The sequence below is a fragment of the Camelus dromedarius genome, chromosome 18 (assembly GCF_036321535.1).
Source record: "Camelus dromedarius isolate mCamDro1 chromosome 18, mCamDro1.pat, whole genome shotgun sequence".
Lineage (NCBI taxonomy): Eukaryota > Metazoa > Chordata > Mammalia > Artiodactyla > Camelidae > Camelus > Camelus dromedarius.
In genome coordinates, this window is record NC_087453.1 from 43,787,060 (window position 1) to 43,812,129 (window position 25,070).

The 25,070-nt window shown below is 47.0% G+C and overlaps 1 protein-coding gene and 1 pseudogene across 4 annotated transcripts in view; both read left to right on the top strand.

Moving 5' to 3' along the window:
- The window catches only part of SEC23B (SEC23 homolog B, COPII coat complex component), a 35,501-nt gene extending 16,369 nt beyond the window's left edge, over positions 1 to 19,132 (top strand). For 3 of the 4 annotated variants that reach the window (XM_031434305.2, XM_031434304.2, XM_031434307.2), the window contains exons 12-20: positions 1,994 to 2,083; positions 2,802 to 2,908; positions 4,087 to 4,240; positions 6,900 to 6,977; positions 9,354 to 9,515; positions 9,839 to 9,925; positions 12,043 to 12,198; positions 12,565 to 12,630; positions 18,918 to 19,132. In XM_031434305.2, coding sequence (XP_031290165.1) covers positions 1,994 to 2,083; positions 2,802 to 2,908; positions 4,087 to 4,240; positions 6,900 to 6,977; positions 9,354 to 9,515; positions 9,839 to 9,925; positions 12,043 to 12,198; positions 12,565 to 12,630; positions 18,918 to 19,007 — 990 coding nt within the window. In that variant the 3' untranslated portion in view covers positions 19,008 to 19,132. The remainder of the gene's footprint in view (positions 1 to 1,993; positions 2,084 to 2,801; positions 2,909 to 4,086; positions 4,241 to 6,899; positions 6,978 to 9,353; positions 9,516 to 9,838; positions 9,926 to 12,042; positions 12,199 to 12,564; positions 12,631 to 18,917) is intronic. The other variant, XM_064475908.1, reaches the window with a different exon arrangement.
- Positions 19,133 to 19,267: 135 nt separating this feature from the next.
- LOC105094137 (autophagy-related protein 13-like) lies at positions 19,268 to 21,195 on the top strand (annotated as a pseudogene).
- The last annotated feature ends 3,875 nt before the right edge of the window (positions 21,196 to 25,070 follow it).

The following is a 25,070-nucleotide window of genomic DNA, read 5'->3' on the forward strand; positions in this document are numbered from 1 at the left end:
GTTTCCTTTTTGCCACGAGCAGGAAATCTGCTCATGATTGTTCAAGGTTGTAGCTCAACGTGAGCATCTTGTTTGCCAATAGCCTTTCACCTGATGATTTTAGCATCCATTGAATCAGTGTATTTGAATTGCAATAAAATGTGATTTCCTAATTCCATTTTTACAGTTCTTCTGATAAAGGCAGGGTGAATTGCTGCATAAGGAATTTGCGTATTAGCAAGAAAATGTACACGTGGGGCTCTGGTGGGTTTGTGGCCGCACCTGGGCGTTGGTGCTACAGGAGAGGAAAATTTATCTTTTTCCTCAACCCATCTTAGTTTCATTGGTTTGGACCCTGCAAATTAGACTGACAGAACACAGCTTAACAAGAGAGAAACGAGCTTATTCATGTGCATCACACGTGTACACAGCACATACAGACTCAGTGATGAGTAACTCAGAGGAGTGGTTAGAACTTGGGATTATGTTGCATCTTAACAAAAAATAAATTAATAGAAGAGTGACAGGAAAGGGCAGATTGTGGAAAAGGAGCTAGCTGGGGCAAGCTGGTGGAAGATGCGGCGGCTTTAGCAGGAGTTGGTGCGGAGAGTCCTGTGACACCACCTGCGGGCTGACGAGTGTGTAGAGTTGTCTGCAGTGACTAAGAACCCCTTGCCCTCCCTGCAGGAGGGACGCAGAGTTTTCTCACGTCTGCTTTTAAACCTTACCTTCAGCTTAAAGTGATCCCTCTGCCAGCACAGTGTATTTTGGGGTGGCCTGTTCTGAACCCCCTTGATGTGAAACTTTAAGAAGTTCCATATGTTAATAATGGAGTTGGTAGATGTGGAGAGAGGTTCAAGAGAAGGGATTAGCAAGGCAAGGAAGGGAGGCAGGCAAGCTCCTTTTACTTCTTTGCCGTTTTTCCTGGGTGTAGCCTTCACTTTCTAGCAGATGTTACCTGAATCTTTTAGAAAAGGTCCCCAAAGGGAAGTTGAACACTCAGATCCATCCACCTCATGATCTTGCGTAGGAAACACTCACGAAACACAGGGTGTCCTCCCCATTCTCCACCTTAGAGCTGCGCTGTCATTTCTCCTAAGGCCCTTCCCTTTCCCCTCCGACCGCCTCCGTCCTGAGGTTGCTGGCTCTGGCCCGGCTCCTGGCGTGGCTTTGTAGAGACCAGACTGATGTCAGCTGTACTCAGCCGACAGTGTACAGTTTGGGCGGATTCAGAGTAACACGGAAGAGATACCATGACTCTCTTAATGCACAGTCATGCTCCTTTCTAAGGACGGTATTCCGTACCATCATGAGACGTTAAAATGTGCACTAGTCACTGTCTCTGGGGTGTATGTTTCAGAGGCTAGTGATCCTCTGTCTCAGTGGTTCTGGGTACTTGACACCGGCAGCCTCTTTTTCTGGACGCCGCGCTCAAAGCACTGGTCCTCTTCACGCTTTAGCGAGCCTCGTGTTTATCACCGGGAGCCAGTCAGCTAGTCAATAAAAAGCAGCTTTCCCAAGACTAAAATCTCAATTCTCTTACCGAGAATTTATATGTAACTTTTACATAAAGGAATTGGATTAAAAATTAATATTTAACAGCTGACATTCTGTAATTACTTCTTGTTCTGATAATGATTTAAGAAGTACATAAATCTTTCAAGCTAAGTCGATCGTTCTTTTTCTTCTCTGCTGTTTGCTTCTTCCCCATCCCTGACGTGATTGTCTCAGCTGACATCAGGTACTTTGTGTGTGTGTGTGTGTGTGTGTGTGTCTCAATGATGTAATGGAAACTGATCGCAGTACCAATGTAAAAAAGCTTAATATTAAAGTACTCGAATAAATGTTAAGCTTTATTCTGGTCCGTGACTGTGTTTTTTCAGTTAAACTTAAGTTTTCATTTGGATTGAGTTACTCTAGGGAGCCTGCCCTTCTCAGAGTCGGCACTTTGTATCAGCAGTTAACCATAGGAATGTCTTCTTCGTTTCTTTTTAATTCCTCTTTTCACCCCCAGGAGCTTGGTGTCGGTGGCACGAGTCAGTGGAAAATCTGTGGCCTGGACCCCACCTCTACACTCGGCATCTACTTTGAAGTGGTCAGTCAGGTGGGTTGGATTTCCTCGTGCACGGTCCTGCCCCAGTGTGGTGGTTCCCGGTTATCACAGACTGGTGGCTTCTTTCTCCACAGACTGGTGCTCCTTTGGGCTTGTGTTTGGCTCGATACTAGTCTGGCGTGATCTGTTTTTTTTCTTCCAGTGTTTGGTTGGAGTCAGACAGCAAATTGTTTTTTGTCACCTTGTTGTTAAACTGATAGTCTTCAGAAGAAGAGTGGCTTTTATCAGCCATCATAATATTGGTGTATTTTTGAGTGTGTCAGTTTTCCCCCAGTATTTTATTTTAAACAATTCAAACATACAGAAAAATTAATAGAATTGTGCAGTGAACACGCGTCTATCCACAACTTAGGTTCTGTAATTAACGTTCTGCCGTATTTGCTCTGTCACATATTTGTCCGTCCCTCAATTCCCCATATTTGTGACATATTTTGGAGCAAATTGCAGTCGTCAATGTCTTCCATCCCTAAACACCTAAGCATGTGTATCATTAACTTGACTTCAGTATTTATTTGAACATGATTTTTTTGTTTGAGGTAAAAGTCACACACAGTGAACTGCCCGGGTCTTAAGTGCACCATTCACGATGCACCAGGAGCCTTACTGTCACCGCCGTGTGGGTCGCCTTAGGAGGAGCACCTGGGGCCTGTGACCTTGTTTGAGTGTCTCGCTGTGACAGTAATGGGGTGCATGGCCTCTCACCCTGCAGCACAACGCCCCGATCCCGCAGGGAGGCCGAGGTGCAGTCCAGTTCGTCACGCACTACCAGCACTCCAGCACCCAGAGGCGCATCCGCGTCACCACCGTCGCCCGCAAGTGAGCGCCCCCGCCTGCCTTTCTGTTGACCCGCTGGTTTATCTTTGTAATCGCATTGGGTGGTTCTCGCCAGCTCCCGCTATTTGGTCAGAGGAGGAGGAGGAGGGAGAGGCATTGTTGGCCAGTCCAGTTAGGCCTGTAGACCCTGGCCTCGAAGAGGCTTCTTTCAATAGGAATTTGTTCATTAAAAATTATTTTTCATTATTGTGTTTATCAAATAAATAACCCATAAATATACCGCCTTGTAAAAGATTCAGGCAGCACATAATTAGGTAAAGAATGGGTCTCCCTCACTCTCTGCGGAGGTAGAGGGCTGTGACCGAAGTGACACTGAACTTCACAGGCCCGCATGTGCCGTGCGCGTGCTGTCTGCGTGACGGCGGCTCGCAGTAGCATATTCGTAGCTCTTCTCAGTCACGTGCCGAGGACACCTTCCATGTCAGTGCGTAAAAGCCTCTCCCTCATTCATTCTATTTTATCTTGAAAAAAGTTTCTTTTTTGAAGTATAGTTGATTTAGTATATTAGTTTTAGGTGAATAACATAATGGTTTGAAAGTTTTGTAAGTATTATTTTTTTAACGGAGGTACTGGGGATTGAACTGAGGACCTCAAGCATGCTAAGCACACACTCTTCCCCTGAGGTACACCCTCTCCTCTCCCCTGTAATTTTTATAGGTTGTACTCCATTTAAAGTTATTATAAAACGCTGGCTGTATTCCCTGTGGTGTACAGTGTATCCTTGTAGCTTACTTATTTTATACATAGTTATTTTTAACCTCTTCTGCCCCTCCCCCCTTCCCTCTCCCCACTGGTAACTACTAATTTGTTCTCTGTATTTGTGAGTCTGCTTCTGTTTTGTTACATTCATTCATTTCATTTTTTAGATTCCACTTGTAAGTGATAATGTGGAGTGTTTAGTACTTGTCTTTCTCTATATGACTTACTTCATTAAGGATAATATTCTCCAGGTCTGTCTATTTTGCTGCAAATGGCAGAATTTCATTCTTTTTTGTGGCTGAGTAATATTCCATCACACGCTTGTGTATGCGTGTGTGCGTTTACACACACACACACATACACACACACACCTTCCTAGACACTCTATGTCTACATCGCACCAGGGAGCTGGCTCGGGCCTTTCCTGGCCGCACACGGGGCACTAACTCTGGAACTGTCAGTTGGGCAGATGCACAGAGTCAGCTCAAGCACATCGAGGCAGCGTTTGACCAGGAGGCCGCAGCGGTCTTGATGGCGCGGCTGGGGGTGTTCCGAGCGGAGTCGGAGGAGGGCCCGGACGTGCTCCGGTGGCTGGACCGACAGCTTATCCGACTGGTGAGTTGGGAACAGTGGCCCTGCGTTCAGTCTTGGTCTCTGCTCCACCTTTGGGAATGGAAAACTGTCATTTAAACTTACTTTATACAGTCAATAAATTAGAATTTTATTGGTTGCTTACCTCATGCCAAACGCTGGACCTTCTGAGCACGATGTGAAGGAAGTGTTAAATGTGCATCTTCCCCATGAGGGCGTACGTTACAGCTAGGGAGAGACAACACTCACAGGCCGTGTGGATAATGGTGCAAATCTGAGTGTGTTGAAAGCTGATTTAGATGAGTCACTATGAATGCTGTGGGTCTGTATTTTCCCTCCAGACCGTAGAGGGGTGTTTTGGAAATGGTCCACGGCGCAGTGAATTTAAGGAGCTGCCTAATGTGTCATTGTTGTGGAATCAGGAGAGAGAAACCACATGGTGATTTAAACAGGGGAAGTCGTATGTAAGGAACTACTGCTGCAACAAGGGGTTAGAATAACGAGGGGTTGGCTGGTCAGAGGTAAAGAGAAGTCTGGGGAGCGTAGGACCAGCAGATCCGAGGGACACTACTTCTGGGCTGAGGTGACTGGGCTGAGGTGACTGGGCTGAGGTGAGCACCCAAGGAAGATGCCCCGCTCTCAGGGCCACTCTAGACCCGGCTGGGGCCATGGCCACGGCCCACCGAGTCTCTCAGGGCAGAGACGTTGCCAGGGGGGCCTGCAGGAGCGACTGGGTAGAAATTCACCTTCTAGAACTGGACGGAAATCAACCCTCTGTGGTGCCGAGGAAACCCTTCACCAGGAGTGTCTCACCAGAGGCACAGGGGGGCCGGGGGCTGCCGTTGCTCAGCCCTGGGGGAGCTGCCAGCACCGGGCAGCTGGCAGAGGAGGAAGATTGGAAGGGCCTACATCCATCTCACGGCAGGCAAGAAGGGTAAGTTTGAAGCCACGAAGCAGTAAATCAGTAGCTGACATACCATGTGATCTTACCATCTTGGAAATTCGCAGCACGGATTAGTGATCAGAGGCACTGAGAGACCCAGTAACAGCACCTCTTTAACCTGGTGTAGCCCACGTGTGCCCTTGCTGTCCCGTGGAACCATTTTCTCAGGGAATGTCAACGTTTCAAACACAATTTGAAATCCAGCAGAGGGTCCAGGTGGTTGGCAAAGGCTTCATGTGAGAAGTGAGCCTCAAATCAAGTGTTTTTAAAAAGTAGGAAGCAAGTCTTACCAAGTGGAGGGCTCAGCACAGGCCAGCCTTAGGGATGTAGCTGTGCGTCTCAGTTTATACTGGGGACACGGAAGGGACCACCGTCACAGGTGGCCAGCCTGTGCAGTGGGGGTGCAGCAGTGAAGGCGCAGATTGATTGTGCCAAGCCTTGACTTTAGAGTTAGGTCACAGCCTCGGCGTTAGAGGGGAAGACTGAAGTGTGCTTCTCAAGCAGGGGTGTGATAACAGCGCGACTCCTGTGTTCACACTGCCTGTCACTGTCTAAGATCAGTTTGAGGTGGAAAGACTGCTGTTAGGGAGACAGTGGAGGGTTTTGCAGGCTCGAGGGGTCTGAGACCAGGGTGGTGGCAGCACAGTTGGAGGGGAGAGGAGGTTTGGAATCAGGATGAATGCTGAGAGAAGTGATAAAATTCGGTCAAACTATATGTGGACTCAAAAATGAAAAAATCAGTGTTGACTCGAGTTTCAGGTGTGAGTAAATGCAAGAATTGAGGGCAGGACGGGAAAGGCGGGCAGCCTCGGGGTGGAGGGGGGAGACCCCCCCCTTTTAATGTAATAATTTAGTTTCTCTTGAATGTGAACTGGAAAAGCACACTTCCAAGGAAAGCTGCCCTGTAGTGGAGAAGCCCTGACAGTGCAGGTCAGAGGTCAGCACCGGACGCGGGAGGGATTCAGGTGGCACCAGTGTGGCTCGTGTTATTTGTCGCTGAGGCAGTGAGGGTGGGAGCATGGGGCCAAGAACTCACCCTGGAGGAGCCCGCCGCTAGTTCAGAGGTGGTGGGGGGAGAGGGGCCCTTGAACGAGGCAAAGGAGGATTATTTGGAGAGATGACAAGGTTTAGGAAAGTGCTGTTTTAGCAGCTGAAGGAGAGAGTTTCAGGAAGTTTGGGAAGTCACTTGGTTCGTGGTGGGGGGAGTTTGGGAAGGTGAGGCCTTTGCAGGGGTTTGCTAGGAAGGAGGGTCATTGTAGAGATGCACTTTCTTTCAGATAGTCTGATTTTCTAGTGACCAGAGGAACGTGGGAAACAAAGAGGAAATAAAGGCACAAAGAGAAAATGTTCGGAAATTTGCCTTTGAAGAAAGGAGGAAACTTGAGCTGTGGAGTGACAGAGCATCAAGGATTCTCTGTGACTGCGAGGGTTTCGTGGCCTTAGAGGGTTTTCTTGCGGGAGAGGTGCCTGGGAAAGCCCCCTAGCCCCTCACAGGCAGAGTGGGCCTCGGCCAGCATCCCTGGGAGCTGGTTAGAATCGCAGCCTCTCCGGCCCCTCCCCAGAGCTGCTGAATCATTTAACAATACCTGAGTGTCGTGTCTGTGTGACCAGGGCCAAGCGGTGCTCGTCTGGGACTCGGGCGGGCAGGGGCAGGGTGGGGCGTGGGGCATCTTACGCCAAGGACTTCTCGGGTGGCACTCACTTAGGTTTTTTTTTTTCCTTCTTATTTTCTTTCAACAGTGTCAGAAGTTTGGACAGTATAACAAAGAAGACCCCACTTCCTTTAGGTTATCAGATTCCTTCTCTCTTTATCCTCAGGTAAGTAATCTCTTCATTAAGTAATGGAGGATGAATGAAGTGTGATAGAAATGAACCTCGCTGCTTGCGGGGTCAGGTGGAGACTTGCTGTGTTTGGAGACTCTGTCTGTCAGTGATGGAGGTTGTTCACCTCAGGACGGCTACCGTGTCTCTGTGCCCAACGGTGTCCAAGCCCCGTGGGAGACAGAGGTGACGAGCAGAGAGCAGAACAGAATCGTGGCTGTAGCTGTTCTGGGTGGACAGTCAGCTGCCTGCAGCCACAGGAGATGAGCGGAGCACGTGACCGCAGCTAACGTGACGGGCTGCGTGGGGACTGGGGACCGCGGGAGTTGGCTCCCCTCAGTCCCTGCGCTCGTGTGGCCAGGCATTTGGGTATCATGCGGAGAAGGGAGAGCAGGGGAGGAGTGGCTGGAGCGCAAGGCCGCGGCACGGGGTCTGGGTGCTTCTGTCCTGAACCTCCATCCCCATCTGGTGACGAGGAGGCTGCAGCTTAGCTCAGCTGGGTGAGCTGAGGCTGGTGCTGGGTTACCGCGGGCCCTGCCCCTGCTCTCGAACGTGAGCCAGCTCCAAGACTGGCCCGGGATGGTCAGGTGGGGCCCTCATGGGTGCAGCTTTCCTGGAATTGGAGGCAAACTCACTGTTTTTCCCCCTTCTCTCAAGGATGCCTCAATGAAGCATAAGTAGAAAGAAGATTTTCATTTTTAAGTGACCTTGTTAAGACTGAGGTACACAAATGTGTCTATCCTTTTGAATGCTCGATCCGGAAGGGGGACACCGGTTTCAGTCATGAACTTGTATTGCTTGGACTACCAGGGTTCAAGAGGGGCTTCAGAGGTCACGTCCCTTGATCACTGGCCCAGGGTGAGGCTCGGTAGTCCCTGATGTGTGCCCCTCTGGCCTGTGCCCAGGCAGTTGAGGCTGGCTGGCCTTGGGGAAGGAGCCTGGACGGGCCAGAGTCGGGGCTGAGGTCCAGCGCTGGCTCTGCTGCTGCTGGCAGGGATAAGGCCCCAAACCCTTGTGGTTTTCGGTTCCTATGTTATAGGGAGGGAGTTGGTCTGGAAAAGTGGCTCCAGGCCACTAGTGACTGAAGGGCAGAAGGAATCTGAGAAGCCATCTAACTTCAGTGGTTAAGCCTGGCTGCAGACTGGCAGCCTTTTTACAGCCGTGGGATCCTTTCTTCAGGAAGACCCCCTCAGAAGCCAGCACGGAGAGCGGACAGACTTGGTGCTGCTCGGGCGGTGCCCACCCACTGCCCACTCACTGGGTCCCACCGCGGCACCCTCCACCACTGCCCCGGGCCTGAGGATCCCCCAAGGCTCTGAAGAGCCCGGTTTCAAACTGAAGTTAGATGGTTTCTATGATTGCTTCTGCGAGGCACCTAGGGGAGAGGGCCAGAGCCAGTCTGCAACCAGGCTGCCTGGAGCAGGGCCGGCCCGGCCCCTCGGTGTCCTCCCCTGTAAACTGGGTGGTGGGCGGGTTATCAGGAGGGTTAAATCATTCTTGTCGAGGGCTTTGTGCACGGAGGAGGCATCTAAGGTCAGCAGGGTTGTTGATTCACTGTATTCAGAAGCAGCTCGGGAAGCTGTGTCCTCAGGGCAGCTTGTTTTCACCTTCTGGCCGCTGTTTAGTGTGAGCTAGAAGCCCGCCCTCGCCCTCGCCTTCGGATCAGAAGGCGCCCGGCTCCCCGGTGTGTCTGGCTGCCTCCCCTCGTGCTCCTTGCTCCCGGCTCCCTGCCTGTGTCTGGGCCCCCTGGCCCCTCCCCTGCTCCTGGCTTCCGCTTGCACATCTTTTAGGCCCCAGTGGCTTTGGGGAGCCACCTGCTGCCCCTCCACCCCCACCCCATCATCCTCGTGCTTTCTGTGCTGGGGCTCATAACATGCCACCCCAAGTGTGCCTTTAACCCCCAGGTGGTGACCTCTTCAGAGCAGCACCCCCTCTCTGACCTGGCCCCGTGACTCCAGGAATAAATGCTGCTTTGCCTTGCCCCTTTCCTGTGGAAGCTTTGACGTACCCAGAGCGCCCCCTCTTTTTTAAAAATCATTTTTATTTCTAATTGTGAAAAACCCATAACGTGAAATCGACCGTCTTAACCATTTTTAAGTGTACAGTTTAGTTAAACGTACATTGACATTGTTGTGCAGCGAGTCTCCGGAACTTCTTCATCTCACGAAACTGAACTCCGTACCCAGTGAACACCAGCTCCCCAGCCCCTCTTCCCTGGCCCCTCTTCCCTGCCCCTGGTACCACCATGTTTCTGCTCGTGAGAACCCAGAGGCCTTGTTCTGAAAGTCTGGGCGCTCCTGCTTCAGGGACTGACGGCGGGTCTGTGTCGGGGTCGGGGAAGGCTGCGGCTGCACGCGCTCATCTCTTTTTCAGTTCATGTTCCACCTTAGAAGATCTCCGTTTCTTCAAGTGTTCAACAACAGCCCCGATGAGTCGTCGTGTTACCGCCACCACTTTGCGCGGCAGGACCTCACCCAGTCGCTCATCATGATCCAGCCCATCCTCTACTCCTACTCCTTCCATGGGCCTCCGGAGGTACGGCGTTTCCCACCTCGGAACCACCAAACATGTGTTACTGTTTTCAGCATATTCAATCTTAGAGCAAAACTGTAAAAAAAAAAAAAAAAAAGTTGAGTCTTTATAGTAATTTAACATTTTTTCTGAGTATTAAAAAATAGACATAGGAAAAAGTCACAGGAGGTGTAAAATTAGAAAACAATCTAAATGTTCAATGGTAAGAAAAGGAAGTAATCTAAGAAATATTCAGTTTATGTGACATAATAACATATTGAACGTGGGGGAGGCGGGGGTGCCGCGTGGGACCCCGGGGGACCCACACCATGACCCTTGTTCTGCAGCCGGTGCTCTTGGACAGCAGCAGCATTCTGCCTGACAGAATCTTGCTGATGGATACCTTCTTCCAGATCGTCATTTATCTTGGTGAGGTAAGATGGTGCTGTCTCTTTCTTTACTATTGTTTTTCATTTTTTATTAATCTAGGTTTTTATGACATTTGGGAAAAAAATTGGCCTTAGAAAACCCACAGTTTATTATAATGAGTACAGTGGCTTTTATGCTAGTGAATAAAATCTTTTTTCAGATCCCTGGGGGGGGGATTTGTATAATTAGCAATGTTAATATTACTTGCTACACATGAAAAGGTGCTCAACATAGCTAATTATTAGAGAAATGCAGATCAAAACTACAATGAGATACCACCTCACATAGGTCAGAATGGTCATCATTGAAAAGTCTACAAATAACAAATGCTGGTGAGGGTGTGGAGAAAAGGGAGCCCTCCTGCACTGTTTTGGGAATGCAGTTTGGTGCAGCCATTATGGAGAACAGCATGGAAGTTCCTTAAAATAGAATAGGCTTACCCTATGACCCAGCAATCCCACCCTGGGGCGTATATCTGGAGAAAACTCTTAATTCTAAAAGATACACGCACTCTAGTGTTCATAGCAGCGCTGTTTACAATAGCCAAGACGTAGAAGCAACATAAGTGTCCATCAAAAAAGAAAGAATGAAGAAAATGTGGTATATACACACAACAGAATATGGGTCAACCATAAAAAAGAATGAAACAATGCCATTTGCAGCAACGTGGATGGACATACAAGTGATAACATGAAATATTTAGCACTTGTCTTTCTCTGACTTAGCTCACTTTGCATAATGCCCCCGAAGTCCATCCATCTTGCTGCAAAAGGCAGAATTTCGGAGTTTTTTTGTTTTGTTTGTTTTTTAATGTCTGAGTAGTATTTCATTGTATGTATACACCGCATCTTCTTTATCTGTTCATCTGTGGATGGACACTAAAGTTGCTTCCATGTCTTGGCTATTGTAAATAATGCTGCTGTGAACATTGGGGTACACGTATCTTTTCTGATTAGTGTGTTTTTTTCATTGTTTTGACAATTGACTTGACTTCCAAGTGTCTGTACCTTAGAAGTGATTTCACATGTCCTGAAAAGCTAGAAATTGTGTTTCAGACTTTCCTTAATACCTTGGGAGGAAATGATTTTCTAATACTAACAGGCATTTTACAACTTTAAACACAATTTTTTCAGCATATTAACACCCACTCTGCCAACCGCTTGCCGGCGGATGCCTGGTCATCTGCTGTTCCCGAGGCTTCAGGTTCCTTTAGGGGCTTCCTTTGCCTTCAGCTCATCCCGTATAGACATCCCTGACCACAGCCCCCATCCTGTTCATTCACACATTGATTGAGCACCTTCTGTGTGCAAGTTACAGGTACTAAAGACAAAGACCAGTGGTGTCACTCTTGCCCTTCAGAAGTCCTATGTCTAGGGGCTGGAAAGGGATAAATTTGGGGGTTTGAGATTTGCAAATGTTAACCGCTATATATAAAAATAGGTAAAAAAAACAAATTTCTTCTGTATAGCATAGGGAGCTATATTCAGTGTCTTGTAATAACCTGAATGAAAATCACATGTATGCATGTGCATGACTGGGACATATGCTGCACACCAGAAACTGACACATTGTAACTGATTACACGTCAGTAAGAAAAATTAACAACAGCAGCAGCAGAAGTCCTAAGCCTGCGCATTGTAGGCATTCCTGTGGGCTCTTGGACCCAAGTGAGCTTATGGGCGTTTCCTCCAAGCCGCAGTCAGTCAGAAATCAAGAGCTGGACAGCAAAACTTGGGAAGGCGGAGAGCAGGCTGCAGAGGGACGCCTCTTCCTGGGGTCGTAATAACAGTTCTGTTTGTAAGACACATCAGTCTCTCGTTACACCTTCTTACTGCATTTTCTCTCTGCATTGTTTTCTTTTTTAGTTACAGTTAGGAGGGAGAGAGGAGATGTGACTGAAACATTTCTGGGAGAACCGTGTGGGTGGCGGTGTCCTGGGTGCCCCTCTTTGCTGACTAGTCAGCTCTGCTCTGCTCCCTTCTGAAACTTGTCTTTCTGACACAAGACTTCGTGGCTGGAAACAAGTCGTGGGGGCGGGGTGGTAGTGTTAGAATGTCAGCGTCGAAGGAGACCTTCATCACAGTGATTCCACGGTAGTTGTGGTTCGTCTGTTTTGGTGCAGACCATAGCCCAGTGGCAGAAAGCTGGGTACCAGGACATGCCTGAGTACGAAAACTTCAAGCACCTTCTGCAGGCGCCACTGGATGATGCTCAAGAAATTCTGCAAGCGCGCTTCCCGATGCCACGTTACATCAACACGGAGCACGGAGGCAGTCAGGTGAGCCAGCCCAACTCCAGCTCTGATGCTCTGTTGGTTTTGTGCTGCATTTTTACGGCTCTAAATCCCAACAGCGTGGTTAATGTTTAATGTGGTAATGTAAATTGACATGCAAGTAGACTTCCAAATAATGACTTCTTTTTAAATGACTGGTCAAAATATGTTGGTGTAAAAGAAGAGGATTGCCAAAATAAAATACATGTTATGTTCCGGGAACCTAATAAATGGAGAATCGTTGGGGTTAGACTAAAGAAATGGGTTTCTACGTGTAAAAAATTCCTAATTTAACAAAAGAAATGCAAAATTTTTTTCTATAACACTAATATTAACACCACTTTTAATCCCTGCCCTTTTTTTTTTTTAAAGGCTCGATTCCTTCTGTCCAAAGTGAACCCATCTCAGACGCACAATAACCTGTATGCTTGGGGACAGGTAAGTAATTGGTGTTTGGGCAGGAGGCCAGGCTATTTTTTTAAAAAAAACAACTGAATAATACAGTAATCCCCCCCCTTATCCACATTTTCACTTCATAAGGTTTCAGTTACCCGAGGTCAGCTGTGGTCAGAAAATTCCAGAAATAAATAATTCATAAGTTTTGAATTGAGCGCCATTCTGAGCAGCATGTTGAAATATCACACCTTCCTGCTTCATCCTAAATTATCAGTTGGTCCAGTGCATCCGTGCTGAAAATGCTACCTGCCCGTTAGTGCCTGTATTGGAGAACCATAGTGTACATCAGGGTCTGCACCATTTATGGTTTCAGGCATCCCCTGGGGTCTTAGAGCCTGTCCCCTGTGGATAAGGGGGGATTACTGCAAAGGCTGGGTGCTCTGCCTGGGTTCCCTTCCATGACATAGCATCATATGACAGGTTCAGGCCAGGGGACAGCACACTGTTTGGCTCTCCTTGTGGACAGCAGCATCGCCTCAAGTCCCCGGCTTTCTCTCTCCCAGGATCCAAGCTCAGATGCCTACCCCTGCTCTCCACTGGTTCTGCCTCCTCTTCGCCTTTCTGCTCCTGCTTCCTTCCTTACCTAATTATCCCCAGCATCTGTGTCTCCCTCTGATGAGTCTTTTCTTTCATCTTTTCTTGTAACATTTTTTGGAGGTAATTGTACATTGATATGCAGTTGTTAGAAGTAATATAGAGAGATTCCCCTATACCCTTTACCCAGTTTCTCCCAGTGGTAACATCTTGTAGAACTGTGATGGTAACACACGATCATAACCAGGATGCTGGTGTTGATAAGGTCGAGACAGGAATTTCCATCACCACAGGGATCTCTCATGTTGCCCTTTTATAGTCACACTCTCTTCCCTCCTGCCTCCAGCCCTTCCTTAACACCTGGCAACTCCTCTCCTGTCTTCCGTAATTTTGTCATTTAAAAGGTTACATATATGAAAGCACATGGTGCGTAACCTGTTGGGATTGGCTCTTTCCCTCAGCATACTTACCGAGAGATTCAGCCAGGGTGTTGGATGTGTAAGTGATTAGTTCCTTTTTGTTTGCCGAGTAGTATTCCATGTTATCACTGGACTGCTGTTTATTTAATCATTCACCCATCAGAGGACATTTGGATTGTCAACAGTTTCTGGCCATTAGGAATAAAGCTGCTGTAAACATTCTTGTACAGGTTTCCTGTGGCCATAAGTCTTCATTTCTCAGAGATAAATGCCTGGGAATTCATTCGTTCAGTTGTGTGATAGTTGCGTAGTTAGTTTTTAAGAAACTGCTACACTGGTTTCCAGAGTGACTGTACCCTTTTGTATCTCCACTAGCAGTGTGATCCATCCAGTCTCTCTGCATCCTTGCCAGTATAAAGTCCCCGTGAGAGCTGTTCTTTGACTCTTGGATTGTTCAGAGTGTCGCTTAGTATCTGGAGATTTTCTTGCTTAATGATTTCTATTTTGAGTCCATTAAGGTTGGAGAATACACCTGTGTGATTTCAATTTTTAAAAATTTGTTGAAGTTTGTTTTGTGGCCCAGGGTAAGTTCTGTCTTGGCATGTGTTGCATGGTTACTTAATGGGTGTTCTGCCGTTTCTGGATAGAGTGTTGTACACGTGTCGGTAAGGGTCTGTCAGTTGATGATGATGTTGAGTTCTTACACATCCCTGCTGATTATCTGTGTCCTTCTCTCAGTTTTTGAGAGAGGATCTTGAGGTTTCCACCTCTTGATGGTAAGTTTCTCTTTTGAGTTCTATCACTTTTTGTTCACATATTTTTCAGCTCTGTTGTTTGTTGCACACACACTTAAGATTGCTGTGTCTTCTTGGTAAACTGAATCTTTTATCATTATATAATGTCTCCTTCTGTTTTGTAATTTTAAAAAAATATTAAATAGCTTATGTTTATCTGTGGGTGTTTCATATGTATATTTCTTAATGCTGAGAATCACAAATATCTGTGTGGAAAGCTTCACCAGCCTGATTACAGTGGATGTGCAGTTAGATTGAGGAATGTGCACTCAGAGCTTGTGAGCACTATCCCAGTTGAGTCTGGGTGATGCATGTGGCTTTCTCGGGATGTTGCTGTTTACATCTGTTAGTGGCCCTTCTTGATGGCCGGCTCCCCAATGAGGTGGTGCAGCAGCCTGGGGATGAGGGACCAAGGCTGCAGATGTGGCGGGCTCCACTAGGCAGGGCCAGGAATGCTTAGCCGGTAGGCTTACGTGTTTGGGCAGTGAACGGTGGGGGAGGGAAGTGGGGGAGACTGAATGGAACGGGGAATAAAAGAATGGAAAACGTTACTTATCGAGGTATGGGAAAAGAGACAGGCAGACGTGAAAAACTGCAGCTGTAGCTGGGGCACGAGTGAATAGGAAAGAAATGGAACCAGTGAATAAACAAGTAGGATTGACTAGTTCTCATGTAGAGAGGGGTTAAAAGTGGAGAGGGCAGTGAGGGTGTCTCCCCCGCCTTTTAAGTCAGTATCATTTAGTTGTGTGGTTGGCCAGATGCTGCCAGACAGTGGGCAGAGATTTACATGTATCATAGCGCAGCAAGAGGTTAGTTACTTGCATCCTTTGGTTTTCTAGTGTTGGGAGAGAGCAGCAAAAGATGCTCTCAAGGAGGCAGTGTTGAGCTACAGTAAATTCTTGCAGAAATGAAAGATACTTGAAGCAAGCCAGTGAAGAATGTGGCTACTGTTCCTATCAAATGCTAGAGGTCAGTAAAAGGACCCAGGATTACAAAAGTTGTACAGTCCATGAGAGGTGGTCCTCTTTCTTCTCTCTTATGTGCTAAAGGCTTCTTGGAAAGAGTCTCACAAAAGATGGCACTAGTGTCTTAGTAGACAGGGTAGTAAGCTAGGAAATCCTGGATTTAGTTCCCAGTGCCGTGGGATTCTTCCACAGGCATCCTGAGTGCATTTAGACTTTTGATTTTTCCATCTTTGAACTGATTTCTCTGGTAATTTTGATTGCACTCGTGTCTACTTTATCTGGTATTTATAAAGCCCACACTTCCCTTTATTCTTCTTACTTATTAGCAAAAACATTAATGTTTGGGTGATATATCTTCCATCCTTTAACTTTCAGCCTGCTCTGTCTTTATGTTTGCGGTCACAGTTCTTAACCTGCTCTGCTAAACTCATGATAAATTTGTGTGTTTGGACCATTTGCATTTGATGTAATTATTGATATGTTGGGGCTTAAGTCTACTATTTTCTTTTTCGTTTTCTCTGCTTTTCAGTTCTTTCTTTCCTTTTCCCTTCCTTCCTGTGGCTTACTTGAACATTTCTTACAGTTCCGCTGTAGCTTATTCATAGTGTTGTTTGAGTAGATCTCTTTGGGTAGCATTTTTTGTCAGTTACTCGTGGTTGCTCTGGATGCTAGAGCGTTACATTCCATTATGTGTGCATAGCTTATCAAACTTACCCCCAGCCTTATGTCCCTTACTCTCTCCCATTTATAATGTAATAAAGTATTTCCTGTACCTGCATCAGACATTGTTAGTTTTTCTTCAACCACCAAGCATGATTTATAAATCTAAGAGGAGCTGGAAAACCTATTATATTTGTCCATAGTTTTGCTTACTATGTTCTTTATTCCTCAATATTCCAAGATTCCTTCTTTTATCACTGCCTGTCTGTTTAGAGATTGTTCTTTAGCGATTCTTTTAGGGGTAGGTCTGCTGGTGATAGACTCTGGTGACGGTCCTTTCTCTCAGGTAGCTGAAAAATAACGATGTAAGTTTCCTCTGGCTGCTTTCAAGATCCTTTTCTTTGTTGTTAGTTTTCAGTAGTTTAAATGCCATGCATTTCTGTGTGGATCTCTCTGGGTTTTTCCTCTTTAGAACTTGTCCAGCTTACTGATTCTATGTATGTATGTATGTCTCTTGCCAAAGGTGGATGGTCTTCTGTCATTATTTCCTAGAATGTATTTTCAGCCTGCCTGGATTTTTCTTTCTTTTTGGGACGCCAGTGACGCAGATGTTAGGTCCTTTATGGTTCCACACCCTGTGGCCCTAATGTTGTTTGCCGTCGATTTTCTTTCTGTTCCTCAGTTGGGTAATTTCTGTTATTTTATCTTCCAGTTCCCTGATTCTTTTCTCTGTTCCCCTTCTGCTGTTGAGTTCATACACTGAGCTTTCTGTATGTTACTGTGATTTTTAGGTATAAAATGTTCATTTGGTTTTTCTTTATGTCTTTCATGTCTTTGCTATGGCTTTGTATTTTCGTTTGTTTCATGTCTGTTCCTAATAACTCACTGAAGCATGGCTGCTTAAAGTCCTTGCCAGATAATCTGACACTGTTGTCAACTTGATGTTAGCACCTGTTGACTGTGCTTTTTTTTTTTTTTTCATTCATGTTGAGATTTTGGCTCTTGATACAACAAGTGATTTTTTTAAATTGAAACATGGACGTTTTCCTATTTATTATGAGACCCTGGATCCATTTAAACCTGCCGTTGTAGCTGGCTTTTGTCACGCTGCTCTGGCAGGGAAGTTACATTGTTTCATTACTGCCAAGTGAAGGCAGGGGTTCAGGTTGTCCACTAGCCTCCACTGACACCTGATGTGGAGGGCAGTTTCTTGTTACCGCTGGGTGGGGGTGGGAGTCCTAGCCCCCCCGCAGGGTCTCTGACTGCGGTGGAGACGGCCTTGTTACTGCTGGGTGGGGGTGAAAGTGCGCTCTCCCCGCTGGGCCTCCTCTGACACCACCCCAGTGGGCTGGCGACGGACATCTTGTTACTGCCAGGTCGGGGTGGAAGTCCAGGCTCTGGTCTCTACTGACCCCACGGGGGTAGGGAGACTTCGCACTGGCCACTGGGGATGAAGTTCCTGGTTCCATACTGGCCTTTTCCAGCACCACCCTGCTGGGATTGCCGGGTCCCTCAGTACTGCCGTGTGAGAGTGTAAGTCTAAGCTGGCTTTGTTTGGGACCACAGTTTTTCCTGTCGTCTTTGACTGTAGTGCGTGGTTATTATCTAATATTTTTCTGTCTCGCTAGGCTGCCCTGGTCTTTTGGCTAGAGAGACTGGGCTCTTTTTGTTGTAGTTTTTGTCTTTGCTCAAAGACTGTTGTCAGCTTTTTCAGCTCCAGGTCTGGCAAGCATGAGGCAAAAAGGAACCCCAAGGAACCTGCCATTGTGTTGTTTCTTTCATCCCAGGGTCCCTAGTTAGTCTGTTCTCTTTTCTCCACCTTTCAGAGTTTCCTTATGAAAGATAAACAACAAGGTCCTACTGTAGAGCACAGGGAACTATATTCAAGGTCTTGTAGTAACCTATCATGAAAAAGAATATATGTATGTTCATGTATGGCTGAAACATGATGCTGTACACCAGAAATTGACACAGCATTATAAACTGACTGTACTTCAACTTTAAAAAAAAAAAGAAAAAGTTAACCCCTCTAAAAAGAAAAAAAATCTCTTTATGTTTTTTATATAAATTGGGTTTTTAGTTGTAATTAGTTGAAGGAAAAAGGAAAAATACACTTACTCCTTCTTCCCAGAGAAATCCTCTTATAAATAAAATTTTAATCAAGCTTATATTTGTCTAATTATAACAGTAGTAGTTTCTTTTTTAGAAGAATTGTATATGTAAAAAAATACTAAGAAAGAAAATTTAAATCACCTAGAATGCCACTATTTAGAGTTAAGTACTTCTGACTTCTTTCTTATTAATATAAAAGGTATACATCATATCTGTGTGTGTATTTTTTTTAACAAATTGGAATCTTACTAGAAATCGAGGTTTCTATTAAAAATTTTTTCCTTTGGCATTAATTTAAAACATAAGCATTTCCTGATAGTGCAGATATCCACCTGCTTAGTGGAGATGCTGATTCACTCACTGGGAATACGCTGTTATCAAGCGTCTCTTGCAAGCAGAACGTTTAAGAGCATCAGGCTAGGTGCCAGCAGAGCTGTGGGCAACACGAGAGACATGTGTGGGCCTCCAGCAGCTTGTGCCTGCTGGGGAGCCAGACTGGGTGAGCCATGAGAACTGCACAGCGGGTAAAGCAGGCAGGCGGATGCTCAAAGCCATCTGGAGTGGCAGGGATGGGCTGCTCTGAGCAGATCAGGGAGGGTTTTGTGAGGAAACTGCTCGATTTGAAAGGATTAGCTAGCCAGAGGGTGGGGGTGGCAGGAGTATTCTTGATGGAGGGGACAGCACTTGCTAATTTTCTAAGGGGTAACAGTCTTCAGTAATTCATAAATTCTAACCAGCATTTTAAACCAGATACCTGCCAGTACACCTTTTTCATTAAATTTCAGGAAACGGGAGCACCCATCCTAACTGATGACGTCAGTCTGCAGGTGTTCATGGATCATTTGAAGAAATTGGCTGTCTCTAGCGCCTGCTGAGGGCGGATGTGAGCAGCAGGCGGAAGAAAGCCCTGTCATCTTGTGTTCACGGTGGTCTATACTGGCTTAGCATTCCTTTTACTCTTCTCATGGGTTTTAATAAATAATCAAAGGTTGTTGTGTAACTCTTCAGATTTTAATTTATTTGTTTTCCTTGTGTCCTTTACACCGTAAAATCCGTATAAGGTCACAAACCTTTTGGTGCTTGTGGATGTTTGTATCTTTTTGTACCCTAACTTTCAGAGTCTATATAAAATCCAAGGAAGGAAATAATAAAAATCAATGGAAATAGGAAAACAAACGCTCATGATGGTGGCACCGGGAAGCGACCGGCCGCTGGGCTTAAAGCAGGAGTGATGGCCTGAGTGGTGGGGAAGCCTTGACGAGCGCCAGTAGACGTGAGTGCGACAACTCGCGCGGTCTTGGGAGCGAAGCGCTCGGGGTCTGCGAGCCACCAGGCTCCTGAGGTGTACGGTGTTATCTGCGACCCGTGCTGGCCCCGCGGCCCCCGGAGCGCTGAGCCCTCCACCCGGAGGCGCAGCTGGCCGGCCCCAGGCACCGGCCTCTGTAATGACAGCCACGAGCCACTCTCTTGTTGCAACTTCACAGATTGCTAGAGGCAATGGAAACTGATCTCAATTCCCAAGACAGAAAGGACCTGGACAAATTCATTAAGTTTTTTGCCCTCGTCACTGCCCAAGTGGTTGTCCAGCCTCGAGTGGGCGAGATTCGTACTCATTCATCTTCATCACCAGCGGGCTCAGATTGGTTCAATCTAGCAATCAGAGACATCCCAGAGGTTACACATGAAGCAAAAAAGGCGCTGGCAGGGCAGCTGCTGCCGTCGGGAGATCTGTGTGTGTGGAGATCTCGCTCAAGACTTCCGAGGGAGATTCTGTGGAGCTAGAAATTTGGTGTCTAGAAATGAATGAAAAGTGTGATAAAGAATTCAGAGGTTCCTATGCAGTGTCCAGCAGACTGTCGTTGCTGCTGAAGTCTCTCCTTGCTGTAACCAGGGTGGCATCAGCTTACAGACTCTCCAGAAAGCAAGGGCACGAATGTGTCATGCTGTGCAGGATATATTCTGGGGAAGTTCAGGTGAATGGCTTAGGAGAATGTTTCCAGACTGTTCGCGTTGGGACAGTGGGCACCTCTGTGGGCACCATAACTCTTTCTTGTGCTTACAGAATTAACTTGGCATTCACGTCCACCAGGCACTTTGAGAGGCCCCCACCCATCATGGGGACTATCACTGGTCACTCTGTGGCCGTCCCTATCCGGGCCCCTCGCCCACGCACTCCTGCAGTTACAGAGCCACCAGTGAGGACCCTGCAGTAACACATCCTTCTGCAGAAGGTTCTCAAGAAGTGTGTACCACCTCTTTTTCCACCTCCCCTCCATCCCAGCTAATGGTTCCCAGGAAGGAAGATGAAGTACCCCTTGCTCCCGACCAGCCTGCCCATGGTACCCAAGCTGACCAGGAGAAGTTGGCAACCTGCACCCCTTTTGATGGGGCCCACTGTGCTGCCATGCCTTCCAGCGGCAAGGATGCTGAAACTATCAAACAGCAGTGAGGGATGGGCCTCCCCCCAACGACATCTTGGAGACAATCTTAGTCCGGAAAGTGGGGGCTTTTGTCAACAAACCCATCAACCAGGTGACCCTGACCAGTTTGGACATACCCTTTGCCATGTTTGCTCCTAAGAATTTGGAGCTGGAGGATGCCGATCGCATGGTGAATCCTCCAGATTCCCCAGGGACTGCATCTCCTCTCCAGGGCAGCCTACTTTGATGGCTCTGGGCGGGGCAGCAGTGGCAAGACCAGGACGACTTTGTTATGATTGACTTCAAACCGGGTTCTTCCAAAGATGACATTCTTCCAATGGACTTGGGGACCTTCTATCATGAATTTCAAGACCCCTCTCAGCTGAGCAGCCTCTCCGTAGATATCAGGACACAGTCCATGGCTAAGGGCTTGGACTCACTCCCAGAGAAGCTGGCTGTGCACGAGAAGGACGTCTGGGAATTTGGTGCCTTTGTAGAAACCCTGCAGTAAAAGTTGGTGTCCTCGGGTACCAGCAGCATCCCCTTTTTGTGGTCCCAGGAGACAGAGCCTCCCACTCATAAGCTGCTTGCATCCCTCCTCCTTCTCCAAGCCAGGTGGGAGGGAGGCTGGTTTCCCCCACAGTGACCCCGAAGTCCTTGCTCGTGCACCTCCTGGAGACTCATGGCAGCAGTGAAGGCCAGTGATAACATTTAAGAGGACTCACCCTTTGGCCTCCTTCAACAGGGTGGGCCCTCTACTTACACCACCCTGGGCGACTGCTTCACAAAGGCTGTCAATCTGCTCCTCCTGCCGGCCCCCTGCCCTGGGTTTGCCCTGCAGCTGGCCCCTCGCCATCAGCCATTTGACATTCCAGCTGGTGGCCCAGGGACTGGTGTGGAGGCTGAAAGAGGAAGGAGACAGTGCTGGGGGGAGGGAAGAGGGAGGAAGGGCCCCTTTAGGTCTTCCTTTTCTCCTTTGGTTCTGGTATCTTCTTTCCCTCTCTCTCTTTCTCCCTCTGCCCCGTGCCTGTATTTTTGGCAATATGGCAGGCCTCCTGCCCAAGGTGGTGGGAACTCTAAAGCCAGCCACTCCCACCCTGAAGGCTGTGCCAGCCCGTCCCGAGCAGCCCTGGTGTCTGCCTGTGCTCGGCTACATAGAAACAGAATCCTGAGTCTCTGGGATTCTGTCACTGGAGGCACAGCAAATGTCCTCTCTCTCCTCCCTCCCCCGATGCTGCTCCTCGGTTACAGAACACGGTAAATATTTATTACTTTCACAGAAATCAGGTATTTTATAGAGAAAACAGGTTTGAGGTTAGACGCTTTCACCTGGGGAAGGTGGGGGGCCTCTTCCTGGGGCAGCCCCTTCTCCCGTGGAGGTTCCTCAGATTCGGGGACCTTGCTTCCCATATATATATATATACGTAAGGTGGGATCCAAGAACGGGGCTGGCTGAGGGGGCAGAACCTCCCAGAATCGCACCTGAGCTGACAGCGGGCTCTGCCCTGGACGCGTCCGTGTTCCCGGTGAGAGCCTGGAATCCCTCCCAGCCTCCGCGTGTGACTGACGCCGCTCTGGCCGCCCAGGAAGCCTTGGGTGTGGCATGTGATGACCCCTCAGAGGTGTGCCACGTGTAGTGCTAAAGGGGCATCGTGTGTGTCCCGCTGTGGCCCCGGGGAAGGCCAGACAGGCCCCTCCTCTTGGGCCTCTTGTTCCTGTTTCTCGGGTTACAGGCCTTTTCCTCCCCCCGCCTGGGCCTGGCCACCACCTTTAACCCCAGGGTCTGTACGCTGCCCTGAGGTTTACTGTTTGGGTTGGTTTCTTGTTGAGAAACCAGAGCTGAGCGTACATTTGATTTAACCCATCAGGTATTGTTACTTGTAAGTCAAGGGCCTAGCCTCACACACTGACCATCTGCTCCTCGCAGCCTAACTGGCGGTTGCAGCCAAGGAAAACCAGGCCCCCCACCTCCTCCCGGCCCACCTGGGGTCTTCCCCGGGAGCAGCTGCTCTACAGCACAGCAGCTGGCCCCCAACTGCTTGTTAGGAAATGCATGTGACATTGTTCCCACCTACGAGGCTGATCTCTGAGGGCGGGGGTCTGCTCTGATGCTGTCTCGGTTAGGCTGAGCCCTACCTCGCATATTCTGCTGCCACAAAGAAGTGTTCCCAGGAGTGGTGTCCAACTGACCGTCCTGTCTTTGGGCCAGAGCACACCATGGCCTGCTAATCCAATCCAGGTTTATGCCCAAGGCCCCAGCACTAGAAGAGTGAAGGTCCTGGTAAGTTACTGATTACCCCCCACCCCTATCTCACCCCAATATCTCAGCCACTGCCCTCCTTCCAAGGCCACGTGTGAAAAGGCCTGTTGGCCCTTTTCCTATTTGACTCCTAATTGTTGGCCTCTGCAGGCAGCAGCCTTTCTTCAGGACCCTGTCAGTGAAAGGCCAGGGAGGCTGAGCCCTGACTTCTGTGCTGAGCCTGGGAGGAGCAGAGCAACTGTCAAGGCCGGCCCTTGCCCCTCAGCCCTGTACAATGAAAGGTATGAGCCCGAGACTGACTCCCGCAGCACCCCCAGAACAGGGCTGGGACCACCATCTGTGTCCAGGTGGGGAGCCCCTCCCCTTCCTCCAGCCTACTTTATTTGGAAATATGGAGCTATACTTTACAATGTATTCAAGAGATTTCCAATAAATTTTTTTTCTGTAAGAAAAAAATCAATGGAAATAGAGACTGAAAAGACAATAGAAAAGATCAAGGAAACTAAGAACTGATTCTTTGAGAAGATAAGCAAAATTGACAAACCTTTAGCTAGACTCACTAAGAAAAAAGGCTCAAATAAAATCAGAAACAAAAGGGAAGAAATTTACAGTAAATACCACAGAAATACAAAGGATTAAAAGAGACTACCAGGACTGGCTATATGACAACAAATTGGACAACCTAGGAGAACTGGGTAAATAGTTAGATTGGTAAGTCTTCCAAATAAGAATCATGAAGAAATTGAAAATCTGAATAGACCAATGACTAGTAAGGAGATTAAAACAAAGCAGCAATCAAAAAGCTCCCAAGAAACAGAACCAGACGGCTTCACTGCTGAATTATAGAAAACATTTAAAGAAGAATTAATACCAATCTATCCCAAACTCTTTAAAAATATCGAACAGGAGTGAACACTTCCTAACTGATTCCATGAGGATAGCTTACCCTGATACCAAAACCAGACAAGGACAACACACAAAAAGAAAAATATAGAACATAGACCAGCCTCTCTGATGATACAAAAATCCTCAATGAAATATTAGCAAACTAAATACTACAATGTTTTGTTTTGTTTTTTAAATCATATACCATGATCAAGTGGGGTTTATCCCAGGACTGCAAGGATGGTTTGACATCCAGAGATCAATCAGCACATTACACCACATCAACAAAATAAAGAATAAAAACCATATGATCATCTCAATAGATGGATAAAAAGCACTTGACAAGATTCAATATCCAGTTAGGATAAAAACTAAAATGGGTATAGAAGGAACATATCTCAACATATATGACAAACCCACAGCTAACACCATCCTCAGTGGTGAAAAACTGAAAGCTGTCCCTCTGAGATCAGGAACAAGACAATGATGCCCATTCTTGCCACTCTCACTGAACACAGTAATTGACGTCCTAGAGACCAGTAAGGAAGGAAAAGCCGTCCGAACTGGAAAGAAAGTAAAACTATGTACAGATGATATGATTTTATGTGTAAAAACCCTAAAGCCCCCATCCCAAGAAAAAAGCTTATAAATAATAAATGAATACAGTAAAGTTGCAGGGTACAAAACTGATATACAAATATACAAAAATATCTGCTGTTTCTATACACTAACAGTGAGCTAGGAGAGAAATTAAGAAAACAAAACCATCTGTAATTGGAGCAGAAAGAATCAAATACCCACAAGTATAATATAACCAAGGAGGTGGAAAACTGAAAGACATTGTTTAAAGAAATTGAAGAAGACGCAAATAAATGGAATGATACCACATGCTCATGGATCAGAAGAATTAACATTGTCAAAATGCCCATATTAACAAAAGCAATCTACAGATTCAACGCAATCCCTATCAAAATCCCAAGCACAATTTTCACAGAAATAGAACAAAAGAAATCCTTAAATTTATATGTAATCAAAAAAGACGAAGAATTGCCAAAGAAATACTGAAGAAAAAGAACCAAGCTGGGGGAACAACCCTCCCAAATTTTAACAATACTACAGAGCTACAGTAATCAAAACAGTGTGTGGTACTGGCACACAACCAGACATGGATCAATGGAACAGAACAGAGAGCCTAGAAATAAACCCACAGACCTATGGTCAATTAATCCTTGATAAAGGAGGCAAGAATGCAATGGAGTAAAGACAATCTCTTCAGCAAGTGGCATTGGGAAAGCTGGACAGTCACATATAAATCAATGAAGTCAGAACACTCAAATCATACACAAAAATAAACTTAAAATGTCTTCAAGACT